The sequence below is a fragment of the Arachis stenosperma genome, chromosome 3, assembly GCF_014773155.1.
Source record: "Arachis stenosperma cultivar V10309 chromosome 3, arast.V10309.gnm1.PFL2, whole genome shotgun sequence".
NCBI lineage: Eukaryota > Viridiplantae > Streptophyta > Magnoliopsida > Fabales > Fabaceae > Arachis > Arachis stenosperma.
In genome coordinates this window covers 141,671,340-141,685,152 of record NC_080379.1, presented here as the reverse complement: position 1 = coordinate 141,685,152, position 13,813 = coordinate 141,671,340, and the positions used below count along the sequence as shown (strand labels likewise).

Below are 13,813 nucleotides of genomic sequence, written 5' to 3'. Positions count from 1 at the left end.
AACCTAGTTCGAAAAGGCTGAGACCAACATCCTCCGATGTTTGGAATTTTTTCAAAAAGCTCGGTCCAGATAAGGATGGAGTAGAACGTGCTTAGTGTAAAGGATGCAAGAAAGTGTTTAAAGCTGGAGGTAAGCGATATGGCACTTCTACTATAAAACGACATCTTGATAGTTGTACTCAAATTAAGCATGAAGATATTGGTCAGACTATAGCAGAATTGCAACTTAAAATGGGTTCACTTAAGATTGATTCAGGAGTGGCTAGAGATATGTTTGCTGGGTATGTAGTTGCTGGGGATAAGCTTTTTAATATGGTTGATGATAGGAGATTTAGAAATTGGGTGAAATATATTAGTCCAACTTTGAAACTTCCTTCTAGGAATATGGTTAAGGCTGACATAGTGAAAGTTTACAAGAGAGAAGCTGCGAAACTTAAAAAAATTTTAGTTTCCATTCCAAATAGAATTTACTTAACATCTGATCTTTGGACTTCCAGTACCAATGAGGGGTTTATATGTTTGACTGCACATTTTGTTGATGAGAACTGGAAATTACAGAGTAAAATTCTCAATTTTTGTCATATGCCTCCTCCTCACACAGGATTTGAGTTGTCTTCTAAAATCTTTACGCTTTTGACTGAGTGGAAAGTTGATAAAAAAAATTTTTCCATTACTTTGGATAATGCTTCTTCTAATGATACTTGTGTTGAACACTTGAAAAGTACTTTGGATGTGCATGGTTCATTGTTGTGTGGTGGTGAATTCTTTCATGTTTATTGCTCTGCTCATATTTTAAATCTTATTGTCCAAGATGGAATGAAAATATGTGGTGATGCAGTGTATAAGATTAGAGAGTCTATTAAGTTTCTGAGAAAATCTGAAAGTCGAATGGTTAAGTTTAAAAAATGTTTTAAAGATATTGAGGGACTTGAGTATACGACTGCATTATGTTTAGATGTTCCTACTAGGTGGAATTCACTTTATGCAATGCTTGCAAGTGCTATTCCTTATAAGAAAGCTTTTGAAATGTATAAAGTAAAAGAAGCTGGGTTTAGGGAGTATTGTCCTTCATCAGATGAGTGGAGAAGAACTGAAAAGATATGTGATTTCTTGTTACTATTTTACGAAACTACCAAGTTGATGTCTGGAACTTCTTACCCAACATCCAACTTGTATTTTTTACAAGTTTGGCAAATCCAGCTTATTTTAATGAATAGTTTGAAGAATGATGAAGTGCTTATAAGGAACATGGGAGAAAAAATGATGATTAAGTTCAAGAAATATTGGGAAGAATACAGTGTTCTTGCATTTAGGGCAGTTCTTGATCCTAGATTTAAACTCAACACTTTGGTTCATTGCTATAATGAGATTGATCCTATTAGTGCTAAAGACAAAGTGGAGCTTGTGAAGAGTAAGTTATACAAGCTTTTTGAGGTTTATGACCAAAATTCCTCTACAACTATAGAGAGTTCTTCCCAACTTTCAAGTAATTTTTCTCAAGCAACATCTTCTGCAATTGGAACTCAGCTTATTAAAATTGTTGGTGTAAGTATTTTTATCTACTTGATTATATGTGTTTCTTATTTTTCATACTTTTTGATTCATATATTGTTTGTAATGCAAAGGATTTGATGTCCCGTAATCAAGAAGCTGAAGTGAAAAGTGGAAAGAACCAACTGGATATTTATTTGAGTGAGGCAATATTATTTTGCAATGATGCAATCATTGATGTTTTGCAATGGTGGAAAGACAACCATCATCGTTTTCCAACACTATCACTAATGGCACGAGATTTGTTGAGCATTCCTATTACTACCGTGGCTTCAGAATCTACATTTAGCATGGGTTCTCATGTTTTGAATAAGTATAAAAGTCGTTTGTTGTTAGATAATGTTGAAGCGGTGATTTGCACCAGAAATTGGATACGTGGATATGATGATTTTGGTATATTATATTTATGACATACATACTTGAGTGATTTTGAACATTATTATGTACTTTTTTGCTAATATATTTAATTACTTTTTTCTAGATGAAGATAAAGATTAGGAAGATATTGCAAAAAGAGAAGGCTATTCTTCAATAGTTGGTTCCAATGATGTTATTGACTTATATGAAGATGAAGATGAAAATTAAGTGTATTAAATTAAGTTTAATTTGCTTTGAAGACTATTTATAATTATGTTTTTGGACTTTGGATTATATATTTATTTTGTCTATGGGACTATTTATAAGTTATAACTATGTTTTTGTATTTTGGATAATTGGATTATGTTTATTTATTTTGAAGACTATTTATATATAATATTTGTATTTATATTGATTTAAATAGAGGATATTAGATATGTCCTTATAAATATAAAAAAAATAATTAATTAGGCGGGCTTAGCCCACCAGCCCGCCATTAGGCGGGGCGGGCTAGGATTTCGGGACCGCCTGAATAGGCGGGGCGGGGCGGGGTAGGTTTCCCCGCCTGACACCCCTACTGGTACCATTCTAGGCGTTAAATGCCAGAAAGAAGCAACAAGCTGGCATTAAACGCCAAAAACAGACTGCAGCTTGGTGTTTAACGCCAGGAAAGGAATAAAAGCTGGCGTTTAACGCCAGAAACAAGCAGCAGTCTGGCGTTAAATGCCAGGATTGCACAATAAGGGCGTTTTTGCACGCCTAAAAGGAGCATGGATGAAAAATCCTTGACCCCTCAGGATCTGTGGACCCCACAGGATCCCCACCTACCCTACCTCTCTCTCTCCCCCTCACACATCTCTATAACACTCTACCCAAAACACCACTCACCTATCAAATCCTATTCTCTTCCCTATATTCTCTTTACCAATCACCTCCATACCTCTTCCCCAAAAACATCACTGTTCCGAGGGTTACCTGAAACTGTAGGTCGATCTCGGACGAGATCTTCTGTGCTGGTTGGACCTGTTGTGTCCAATTTGTTGGACTTGGTGGTGGTGCTGATCCTTCGTCCCCGGAGGGTGGGGGGTACCTGCAAGGGACTCTGATGCTTAAGTTAGCAAGGGTATTAAGCAGGTATTGAGTAGAATCAGAGTATGAGTTATACCTGGGTGCTCCAGTGTATTTATAATGGTGAGATGTGGCCTCCTGTGGATAAGATAAGTTAGTTATCTTATCTTATCTTTATCTTATCTTTAAGTGAGGTCATCTTATCTTCAAGGGAACCGCCTTTATCTTTTTGGGCTTTGGCTGCCTTTAGATTGGGCTGTGTTCCTTCGTTTTGGGCCTGCTTTGGGCTCCTTTGGCGATTTGGCCGAGCTCTTTGAGAAAAGGTCGAGCATTTGGCCGAGCTTTCTGAGAAGAGGTCGGATAGTCTGACCTGAAGAGGTCGGTCGACTTGTCGCTAAACATCCTGGGTCGGACAGCTTGACCCAGGGTATGAACAGTGCCCCTGTTTGAGTTCGATCTTTCCGTGAGATCGTGCTTTTTAGAGCTTCGATCTCTTTGGAAGTCGTGCTCAAGCATCTGCCTGGCTTGTTTCTTCACTGCTTTGCAATCTTTGTAGATTTTCTAGAGGTTTGGTACTTCACAATCCAACCTCTGTTGAGTGGTAGTGTGGGTTTTCTACCCTTGCCTTCTGGATCACGCCTTGCTTTTAAGTTTGTGTTGACACCCCTCTGCTTTGGCTAAGCTATCCTTGCGGCTTGATATCCGGGCTTTTTAGTGAATTGTCCAATGACTTTTTAGTGTTCTTTATGTAGAACCCTTTTTAGTCTCGGATAACGTACGTAGTCCTGTTTGAGATTGTGTCTTCCTTGAGTAGGGTTGTATCCCTTTTAGCTAAGCACATTTGAGCCTTAAGTTGTTTCCCAACCTTTTGGCTTTTTTGAGATCGTTTTTACACCTCTTCTTAACTGACGTCGACCTGTACGACTTTGCCCCTGCTTGAGTTCGGACCTTTCCGTGAGATCGTGCTTTTAGAGCTTCGATCTCTTTGAGGAAGTCGTGCTCAAGCATCCTGACTTTGGTCGATCTTTGAGAAGTTTCTCCTTGTGCGAGTCTGGTATTGCCCCTTTTACTTTGTTGAGGGGTCTTTTCAACCTTCTTCCGACTTGTTTGTCTTTGCTGTTCGGGCTTTTTAGTCATAATCCAACAACTTTTTAGGTAGTGTTCCGATGGGGAACCTTTGTATAGTTTGTTTGGATGACTTTTTAGCCCTGTCTTTGAGGCTGTGCTTTTCGCTTTTTAAGTAGTGTCTTTTTTCAAGACTTCGTACCTTTTAGCAAAACATTCCTGGCTTTCCTCTGGCCGTTTGCGAGATGTCTTTGTCCGTTTTTGTGGATCTTTGTAGAGTGTTGGTACTTTGTTGTCCGACCTCTTTTGATCACTTCTGATTTTGTCCACTTTCTGCTTGGTCGAGGTGGTCCTTGGGGCTAATTTGTCCAACGACCTTTTAGTGTTTTCGTAGAACACTTTTTAGTCATTCTGAAAAATTTTGATAGCCTTGTCATGGAGCCGTGGCTTTTTGGGCGGAGCTATGTCCGTTTTAGCGCACGTTTTTCGTTGGTCCGATTTCTTCTTGTCGGTCCAAGCTGTAGCTTTCGTTGGTCCGACTTCTTCTTATCGGTCCAAGCTGTAGCTTTCGTTGGTCCGACTTCTTCTTGTCGGTCCAGTTGTAGCTTTCGTTTGGTCTGACTTCTTCTTGTCGGTCTCTTCTGAGTTATGTCTGTAATCCTCTTTCTTGGACCTTGTTCAAGTCTCTTTCAGGGATTACTTTTATAACTTTTGTCGCTTGGGCCGACTTTCGTCGTGTCGGGGCTCTCCTGAGTTATTTCTGTAATCCTCTTTCTTGGACCTTGTTCAGGTCTCTTTCAGGGATTACTTTTATAACTCTTTTGTCATTTGGGCCGACTTTTTCATGTCGGGCTCTCCTTAGTTATTTCTGTAATCCTCTTTCTTGGACCTTGTTTCAGGTCTCTTTTCAGGGATTACTTTGATAACTTTGAAGTGGTAGGAGTCCGACTTGGTTATGCCGGCCTCCTTTAAGTTATTTTTTGTAGTCCTCTTTCTTGGATCTTTGTCAGATCTCTTTCAGGGACTACTTGTATAACTTTTTTTAGTGGTAGGAGTCCGACTTGGTTATGCCTACCTCCTTTAAGTTATTTTTTGTAGTCCTCTTTCTTGGATCTTTGTCAGATCTCTTTCAGGGACTACTTGTATAATTTTTTGTTTTAGGCTGACTTTGTTATGTCAGGCCCTTCTAAGTTAAAGTAATCCTCTTTAATAGGGTTGGCCAGACCTCTTTCCAGGGTTTACTTATAACTTAGGTTGACTTGGTCCGACTTCTGAACATCGGCCAGTCTTTAAGTTATTATATTAGCTATCCGTAAGACCTCGTCAGGTTCTTTTTGGATTGCTTTCGATAACTTCTTACATTATTCTGTGTTCATCTTTGCCGATTTGTAGAAAATGGTTGGCATCTTTAGATTGTCCTTTGGGTGAATCGCATTTTCCCCTTTATCGGACGGTTATCTTTATCGTGGTCGTGCAGTGAATTTGTTTTTCACTTTCTGCCGACCTGTTGCTTTATAATCGGACGATGAATACTTCAGATTAATGCGTCTTGGGAGTTTGTAGAGCAGTGAATTTCGGTTTTCACTTTGTCGACCTTTGTCAAAATCAAACGATGAATTCGGTTTTCATCGTGGTCGAGCGGTGAAATTGGTTTTCACCTTGCCGACTTGTCGCTTTGTAATCGGACGATAAATTTGGTTTTTATCTTGCCGACTTTGTCGTGATCGGGCGGTGAATCTGGTGTTCACCTTGCCGACCTGCCGTAGTCGGGCGTCTTGGTAGGAAACTTTTTAGGGAATCTGTAATTTTTTAATAAAATGAAGATAAGAGTGTGTATATGTTAGTACTTACCTTTCTAGGTCGGGCAATCTTTTTGGATCTCGGCCTGGCTCCCTTTGCAGGCATGCCATGACCTTGGTAGCTTTTGCCCCTCGAGGTTAGACACTTTGTAGTAACCTTTCCCAGTTCTTCTGAACAACTTGGTATGATTCTTTCCAGTTGGCTGCTAGCTTCTCTTCTCCTGACCGACCTATTTTGATGTCATTTCAGATTAGGATGAGATCGTCGTTGCTAGGTTACCTTCCGATTGTATCTTGAGGCCATTTGACGTTTTAACACCTCTTCCTTGGCCCGAGCTCTTTCACAGATTTCTGTAAGTAGGTCGAGTTCTTCCTTTTGAAGTTGGGAGTTGGCATCTTCACTGTTGTGGATCAGTCTGGGCGATCCTTCTTCGACCTCCACTAGGATCATTGCCTCCATTTTGTAAGCTAATCGGAAAGGTGATTTCTTTGTGGTGGAGTGTGGAGTTGTCCGATATGCCCATAGGACTTGTTGGAGCTCTTCTGGTGGGGCTATGTTTTTTATGTAAAGCTTTGACTTTGTAATTGGATTTTTTCTCTGAAGAACTTTGGTTCATTCTGCAAAAAGCTTGTGTCTTTGATCATTTGTTGTGACTTTTCTTTTGTCATTCGCCTTTTGAGGAGAATGTGTGCTTTGCTTAGGATTTGGTTGCTGTTCCTGTTTCTTTTCATCGTTGCCTGACTCCTTTTGTACAAAAGTTCGAGCTTTTGTGTTGACCTTTTATTTGAGAGGTGTTCGGACTGTTTGGGTATAGATTGTCGGCTTCTCTTCTCTGTGTTCTTGCCCTGTTGTTGCCTCCAAAGGGTGCCCCTGGACTTTCGTGTGAGTCCTGGGGTTTCCCTTTTACTGCTGTATCTGACACTTGATGTTTTGCTGTTATTGTCCGAGTTGTTTCTATTATTTGTCCGAGTTATTTGGTAATAACCTCATGGTTGACCTATGTCTTCTTGAAAAAATATTGCTGAGATGTCTACTAAGATCCCGATCGGCATGTCTGATTGACTGGATTCCATAGTTGTAATGTGTGTTACTGTGGCTGACCCTGAGTACTGTGTGCGACTTAGGAGGTTCCTCTGAATTTGTAGGGATAGGGATGAGGAAAAGAATTATGAGCTGGTGTCGCCGGACTCTGAGGAGAGGGTTTGTTTTCCTTCCTTGTTGTGGTCTTGTAATGTGGTATGGATGAGGCTTCTGTTATTGCCCCCTGGTTTGGTGTTGGCTAGTTTTGAAAATGCATCAGCTCAGGCATTCTGCACCCGAGGTATGTGTCAGACTTCATATTCCCCAAAATGTCCGAGCTATTTTCTATTTTTGTCCAGGGTCCCCTGAATTATCCGAGCTGTTCTCTGGTTTTGTCCAGGGTCCCCCAAATTACCTGAGGTATTTTTTGTGGTGGGATCCTCAGCTTGGTTGCTCCCTTCTATTTGTGAGGTGACTACTTGTGAGTCATTGGACATGGTAAGCTCCTACCTTCTTAGCTAGCCTTAAACCAGCTAGTAGTGCCTTGTATTCAGCTTGGTAATTTGGCTTGATTTAGCTTCCCTGATCGCTTTTCTATAATTACACCTGCACCACTCCCAGTTTTGTTTGAAGAGTCATCCATGTAGAGTTTCTATTTTGTAAGAGTTCCCTGGGGTGTCAGTGTACTCTGTAATGAAGTCGGCCAAATACTATGATTTGATGGCTGTCTGAGCTTTATGTCGAAGATCGATTTTGACTGCCCATTGTAGAATTCTTCCTGCTAAGTCTGTTTTCTTGTAGGATGCCTTCGATGGGCTGGTTGGTCCGAACTCTGATAGTGTGAGCTTGAAAGTATGGGTGGAGTCATCGAGAGGTGAGTATGGGGGCGTAGGCGAACTGCTCTATCTCTTGATAGTTTAGTTCGGCCCCTTGTAGGGCCTTGATGATGAAGTAGACGGATTGTTGCCCACTTTTGTCTTCTTTAACTAGTGATGAGGCTATTGCCAGACTTTCCACTACGAGGTATAATATGAGCTCTTCACTTTCCCTTGGTTGGGTAAGAATGGGTGGTTGCCCCAAGAATTTTCAAAATCCCGGAAGGCTTGTTTGCACCCCGTAGTCCTATTCAAACCTCTCTCCCTTCCTTAATATACCTCTTTGAGGTGTCCTTTGTGGGATGATTTAGAGATCCTTCCTCCTGCGAATCCTCCATGAACATGTCTCTCAGGGGTGTGAGGTGGACGTTCAACTCGTTCGACCTCTTTGGTGTGAGACGTTCGACTTGTCCGACCTCTTTGGTATGAGGTTGACCTTCGACTTGTCCGACCACTTTGGTGTGAGATGGACCTTCAACTTTGTCCGACCTCTTTGGTGTGAGGTGGACCTTCAACTTTGTCCGACCTCTTTGGTGTGAGGTGGACCTTCAACTCGTCCGACCTCTTTGGTGTGAGGTGGACCTTCAACTTTGTCTGACCTCTTTGGTGTGAAGTGGACCTTCAACGCGTCTGACCTCTTTGGTGTGAGGTGGACCTTCAACGCGTCCGACCTCTTTTGTTTTTGATTGTACGAGTTGATGGGATCTTCTCAGTGTTGCATATTTCTCGGTAGACATCCACAACAGACACCCGAAGGGGGTGTAATTGTGGTATTTTCTAGGCTTCTCTCCATGTTGATCTTCTTTTTTCTTGGACTCTTTATCCTTATCCCGAGAGGAGTAGGAATGTTCGGTTTTTGAGATCTCTCTTAGTCGAGAGTTTTTCTCCATGTTGATGTACTTCTCTGCTCGTTCTTGTACCTCGTTTAGAGATGTTTGGGTGCTTCCTGGCTATTGAGTGGCTAAAAGGTCCTTCTCGTAGACCATTGATGAGGCCTCTGATAGCTGCTTCTGTTGGCAGACTTTGTATGCCCATACATGTTTTGTTGAATCTTTCCATGTTGTTGTGAAGGCTCTCTCGATCTCCTTGCTTGATCCCTAATAGGCTCGGTGCATGTTTGGCTTTGTCCTTCTGGATGGAGAATAACGGATTGCATCTGAGGCCTCCGTGAAATACATCCTGCTTCTGAAATTGCTAAGATGATGGCTTGGATCTGATGTGTCGTCGTACGGCATCGCTTTATCTCCCTTTGTAGGTCTTTCTCAACCTCTCGTTGATGTAGGGCTTCTTCTTCCAGTTGTTTTAAACGGTCTTTGAAGCGCCTCCATGGCTCCCGCATTTGGAGAATCCTTTTCGTTGTTAAGTTGAGGAGTATCCTCTGGTGTAGTGTCCGCGTTTTTGTGCGGCGTTCTATCCTCTAGATCTGAATTGTGGTCGTTGTTATGGTTGTCCGCCATGGTGGTGGGATGACTTCTGAGTTCCCCGGCAACGGCGCCAATGTTCCGAGGGTTACCTGAAACTGTAGGTCGATCTCGGACGAGATCTTCTGTGCTGGTCGGAGCTGTTGTGTCCGACTTGTTGGACTTGGTGGTGGTGCTGATCCTTCGTCCCCGGAGGGTGGGGGGTACCTGCAAGGGACTCCGATGCTTAAGTTAGCAAGGGTATTAAGCAGGTATTGAGTAGAATCAGAGTATGAGTTATACCTGGGTGCTCCAGTGTATTTATAATGGTGAGATGTGGCCTCCTGTGGATAAGATAAGTTAGTTATCTTATCTTATCTTTATCTTATCTTTAAGTGAGGTCATCTTATCTTCAAGGGAACCGCCTTTATCTTTCTGGGCTTTGGCTGCCTTTAGATTGGGCTGTGTTCCTTCGTTTTGGGCCCCTTTGGCGATTTGGCCGAGCTCTTTGAGAAGAGGTCGGGCATTTGGCCGAGTTTTCTGAGAAGAGGTCGGATAGTCTGACCTGAAGAGGTCGGTCGGCTTGTCGCTAAACATCCTGGGTCGAACAGCTTGACCCAGGGTATGAACAATCACGTACCTAACTTTCAAATTTAAACATTTTTCCCTCCCAAACCCACCCAATTCCATTTGGCCATTCTCTCTCTCTTTCCCTATAAATACCCCTCTTCACTCCTTCACTTTAACAATCACGAACACTCTCCTACCCCTTGGCCGAACCACTATCTCCCTCCATCTCCTCTATTTTCTTCTTCTCCCCCTTCTTTTTTTCTTCTTTTGCTCGAGGACGAGCAAACCTTTTAAGTTTGGTGTTGTAAAAGCATTGCTTTTTTGTTTTTCCATAACCATTTATGGCACCTAAGGCTGGAGAAACCTCTAGAAAGAGGAAAGGGAAGGCAAAAGCTTCCATCTCTGAGTCATGGGAGATGGAGAGATTCACCTCAAAGGTCCATCAAGACCACTTCTATGAAGTTGTAGCCAATAAGAAGGTGATCCTTGAGGTCCCTTTCATGCTCAAGAAAAATGAGTATCTGGAGATCCGACATGAAATCCGAAGAAGAGGTTGGGAAGTTCTTACCAACCCCATTCAACAAGTCGGAATCTTAATGGTTCAAGAAAATGCACGCCCCTACACTAGAAGGGTCAACTTTGATCAAAGGTTGGACCAAGTCCTAATGGACATATGTGTGGAAGGAGCTCAATGGAAAAGAGACTCAAGAGGCAATTCGGTTCAATTGAGAAGACCGAACCTTAAGCCTATGGCTAGAGGATGGTTGGAGTTCATCCAACGCTCCACCATTCCTACTAGCAACCGATCTGAAGTGACTGTAGATCGGGCCATCATGATCATAGTATCATGATTGAGGAGGAAGTGGAAGTTTATGAGATCATACCTCTAGAACTCTACAAGGTGGCTGACAAGTCATCCACCTTGGCAAGGTTAGCCTTTCCTCATCTCATTTGTCACCTTTGCAATTTAGCTGGAATTGACATAGAAAGAGACATCTTCATTGAAGAGGACAAGCCCATCACTAAGAAAAGGATGGAGCAAACAAGAAAGCCCACTCATGGACCTCAACAAGAGCATGAGAAAATTCCTCATGAAATCCCTGAGATGCCTCAAGGGATGCATTTTCCTCTACACAACTATTGGGAGCAACTCAACACCTCTTTGGAAGGCTTGAGTTACAACATGGACCAACTAAGGGTGGAGCACCAAGAGCGCTCCATCATTCTCCATGAAATTAGAGAAGATCAAAGAGCTATGAAGGAGGAGCAACAAAGGCAAGAAAGAGACATAGAGGAGCTCAAGAACACCATTGGTTCTTCAAGAGGAAGACGCCACCCTCACTAAGGTGGACTCATTCCTTGATCTCCTTGTCTATTTATTTTTCTATTTTCGGTTTTGAGCTTTATGTTTGGCTATGTTTTGTGTCTTTATTACATGATCATTAGTGTCTAGTGTCTATGTCTTAAAGCTATGGATAATTCCATGAATCCTTCACCTCTCTTAAATAAAAAATGTGCCTAATTACAAAAGAACAAGAAGTACTTGGATTTCAAATTTTATCTTGAAATTAGTTTAATTAGTTTGATGTGGTGGCAATACTCTTTATTTTCTGAATGAATGCTTGAACAGTGGATATTTTTGATAGTGAAGTTTATGAATGTTAAAATTGTTGGCTCTTGAAAGAACGATGAACAAAGAGAAATGTTATTGATAATCTAAAAAATCATAAAATTGATTCTTGAAGCAAGAAAAAGCAGTGAAAAAAAAGAAAAAAAAAAGAAAAAGAAAGAAAAAGAAAAAGCAAGCAGAAAAAGCCAATAGCCCTTTAAACCAAATAACAAGGGTAAAAAGGATCCAAGGCTTTGAGCATTAATGGATAGAAGCGCCCAAGAAATAAAATCCAGGCCTAAGCGGCTAAATCAAGCTGTCCCTAACCATGTGCTTGTGGCATGAAGGTCCAAGTGAAAAGCTTGAGACTGAGTGGTTAAAGTCGTGATCCAAAGTAAAAAGAGTGTGCTTAAGAACTATGGACACCTCTAACTGGGGACTTTAGCAAAGCTGAGTCACAATCTGAAAAGGTTCACCCAGTTATGTGTCTGTGGCATTTATGTATCCGGTGGTAATACTGGAAAACAAAGTGCTTAGGGCCACAGCCAAGACTCGTAAAGTAGCTGTGTTCAAGAATCAACATACTGAACTAGGAGAATCAATAACACTATCTAAAATTCTGAGTTCCTATAGATGCTAATCATTCTGAATTTCAAAGGATAAAGTGAGATGCCAAAACTGTTCAGAAGCAAAAAGCTACTAGCCCCGCTCATCTAATTGGGACTAAGTTTCATCGATATTGTGAGATTCATTGTATATTCTCTTCTTTTTTTTATCCTATTTTGTTTTCAGTTGCTTGGGGACAAGCAACAATTTAAGTTTGGAGTTGTGATGAGCGGATAATTTATACGCTTTTTGGCATTATTTTTAGATAGTTTTTAGTAGGATCTAGCTACTTTTTAGTATACTTTTATTAGTTTTTAAGCAAAATTCACATTTTTGGACTTTACTATGAGTTTGTGTATTTTTCTGTGATTTCAGGTATTTTCTGGCTGAAATTGAGGGACCTGAGCAAAAATCTGATTCAGAGGCTGAAAAAAGACTGCTGATGCTGTTGGATTCTGATCTCCCTGCACTCGAAATGGATTTTTTTGCAAGCTAGAGTCAAAGCCAGAAGCAAGTTACAAACTGGCGTTTAACTCCAAGGAAGGCCTCTACACGTGAAAGCTTCAATACTCAGCCCAAGCACACACCAAGTGGGCCCCGGAAGTGGATTTCTGCATTATTTACTTATTTCTGTAAACCCTAGTAACTAGTCTAGTATAAATAGGACTTTTTACTATTGTATTAGACATCTTTTGATCATCTTTTGATCTCTTGATCATGTTTTGGGGGCTGGCCATTCGGCCATGCCTGGACCTTCATCACTTATGTATTTTCAACGGTAGAGTTTTTACACACCATAGATTAAGGTGTGGAGCTTTGCTGTTCCTTGAGTATTAATGCAAAGTACTACTGTTTTCTATTCAATTCATGCTTATTCTTATTCTAAGATATTCATTCGCACATAAGAACATGATGAATGTGATGATTATGTGACACTCATCACCATTCTCACTTATGAACGCGTGAATGACAACCACTTCCGTTCTACATGAAGATATGCTTGAATGCATATCTCTTAGGTTTCTAATCAATGATTCACGTCGACCCCCCTCTGACAATGGAGCATCTGAATCCGAGATTAGAGTCTTCGTGGTATAGGCTAGAATCAATTGGCAGCATTCCTGAGATCCGGAAAGTCTAAACCTTGTCTGTGGTATTCTGAGTAGGATCTGGGAAGGGATGACTGTGACGAGCTTCAAACTCGCGACTGTAGGGTGTGGTGACAGACGCAAAAGGATAGTAAATCCTATTCCTACACGATCGAGAACCAACAGCTTATTAACCATACGATATCTGTGCATGGTATTTTTCATCTGAGATGAGAAATCCGACAGTTGATTAGCCGTACAGAAACCATAGAGGACCATTTTCACTGAGAGGACGGGAAGTAGCCATTGACAACGGTGACACCCAACATACAGCTTGCCATAGAAAGGAGTTTGAAGGATTGGATGAAGGCAGTAGGAAAGCAGAGATTCAAAAGGAATAACACATCTCCATACGCTTATCTGAAATTCCCACCAAGGAATTCATAAGTATCTCTATCTTTATTTTATGTTTATTTATCTTTTAATTATCAAAACTCTATAACCATTTGAATCCACCTGACTGAGATTTACAGGATGACCATAGCTTGCTTCAAGCCGACAATCCCCGTGAGATCGACCCTTACTCATGTAAGGTTTATTACTTGGACGACCCAGTGCACTTGCTGGTTAGTAGTGCGAAGTTGTGAAAAAGAGTGATATTACAATTGTGCGTACCAAGTTGTTGGCGCCATTGAGATCACAATTTCGTGCACCAACAATAGAACTTTCCAAGTTCGACCTTAAGTACGAAACTCGGACGGCAATCAAAGCTCAATGCTTCACTGACTTCGTAGCAGAATATGCA

The 13,813-nt window shown here is 41.3% G+C and overlaps 1 protein-coding gene across 1 annotated transcript; it reads left to right on the top strand.

Moving 5' to 3' along the window:
* Positions 1–230: 230 nt before the first annotated feature.
* On the top strand, positions 231–2,085 carry LOC130966782 (zinc finger BED domain-containing protein RICESLEEPER 2-like). The gene is made up of 3 exons (XM_057891605.1): positions 231–1,544; positions 1,625–1,900; positions 2,032–2,085. Exons 1-3 carry the CDS (start codon positions 231–233, stop codon positions 2,083–2,085), a joined length of 1,644 nt encoding a protein of 547 aa, XP_057747588.1.
* The last annotated feature ends 11,728 nt before the right edge of the window (positions 2,086–13,813 follow it).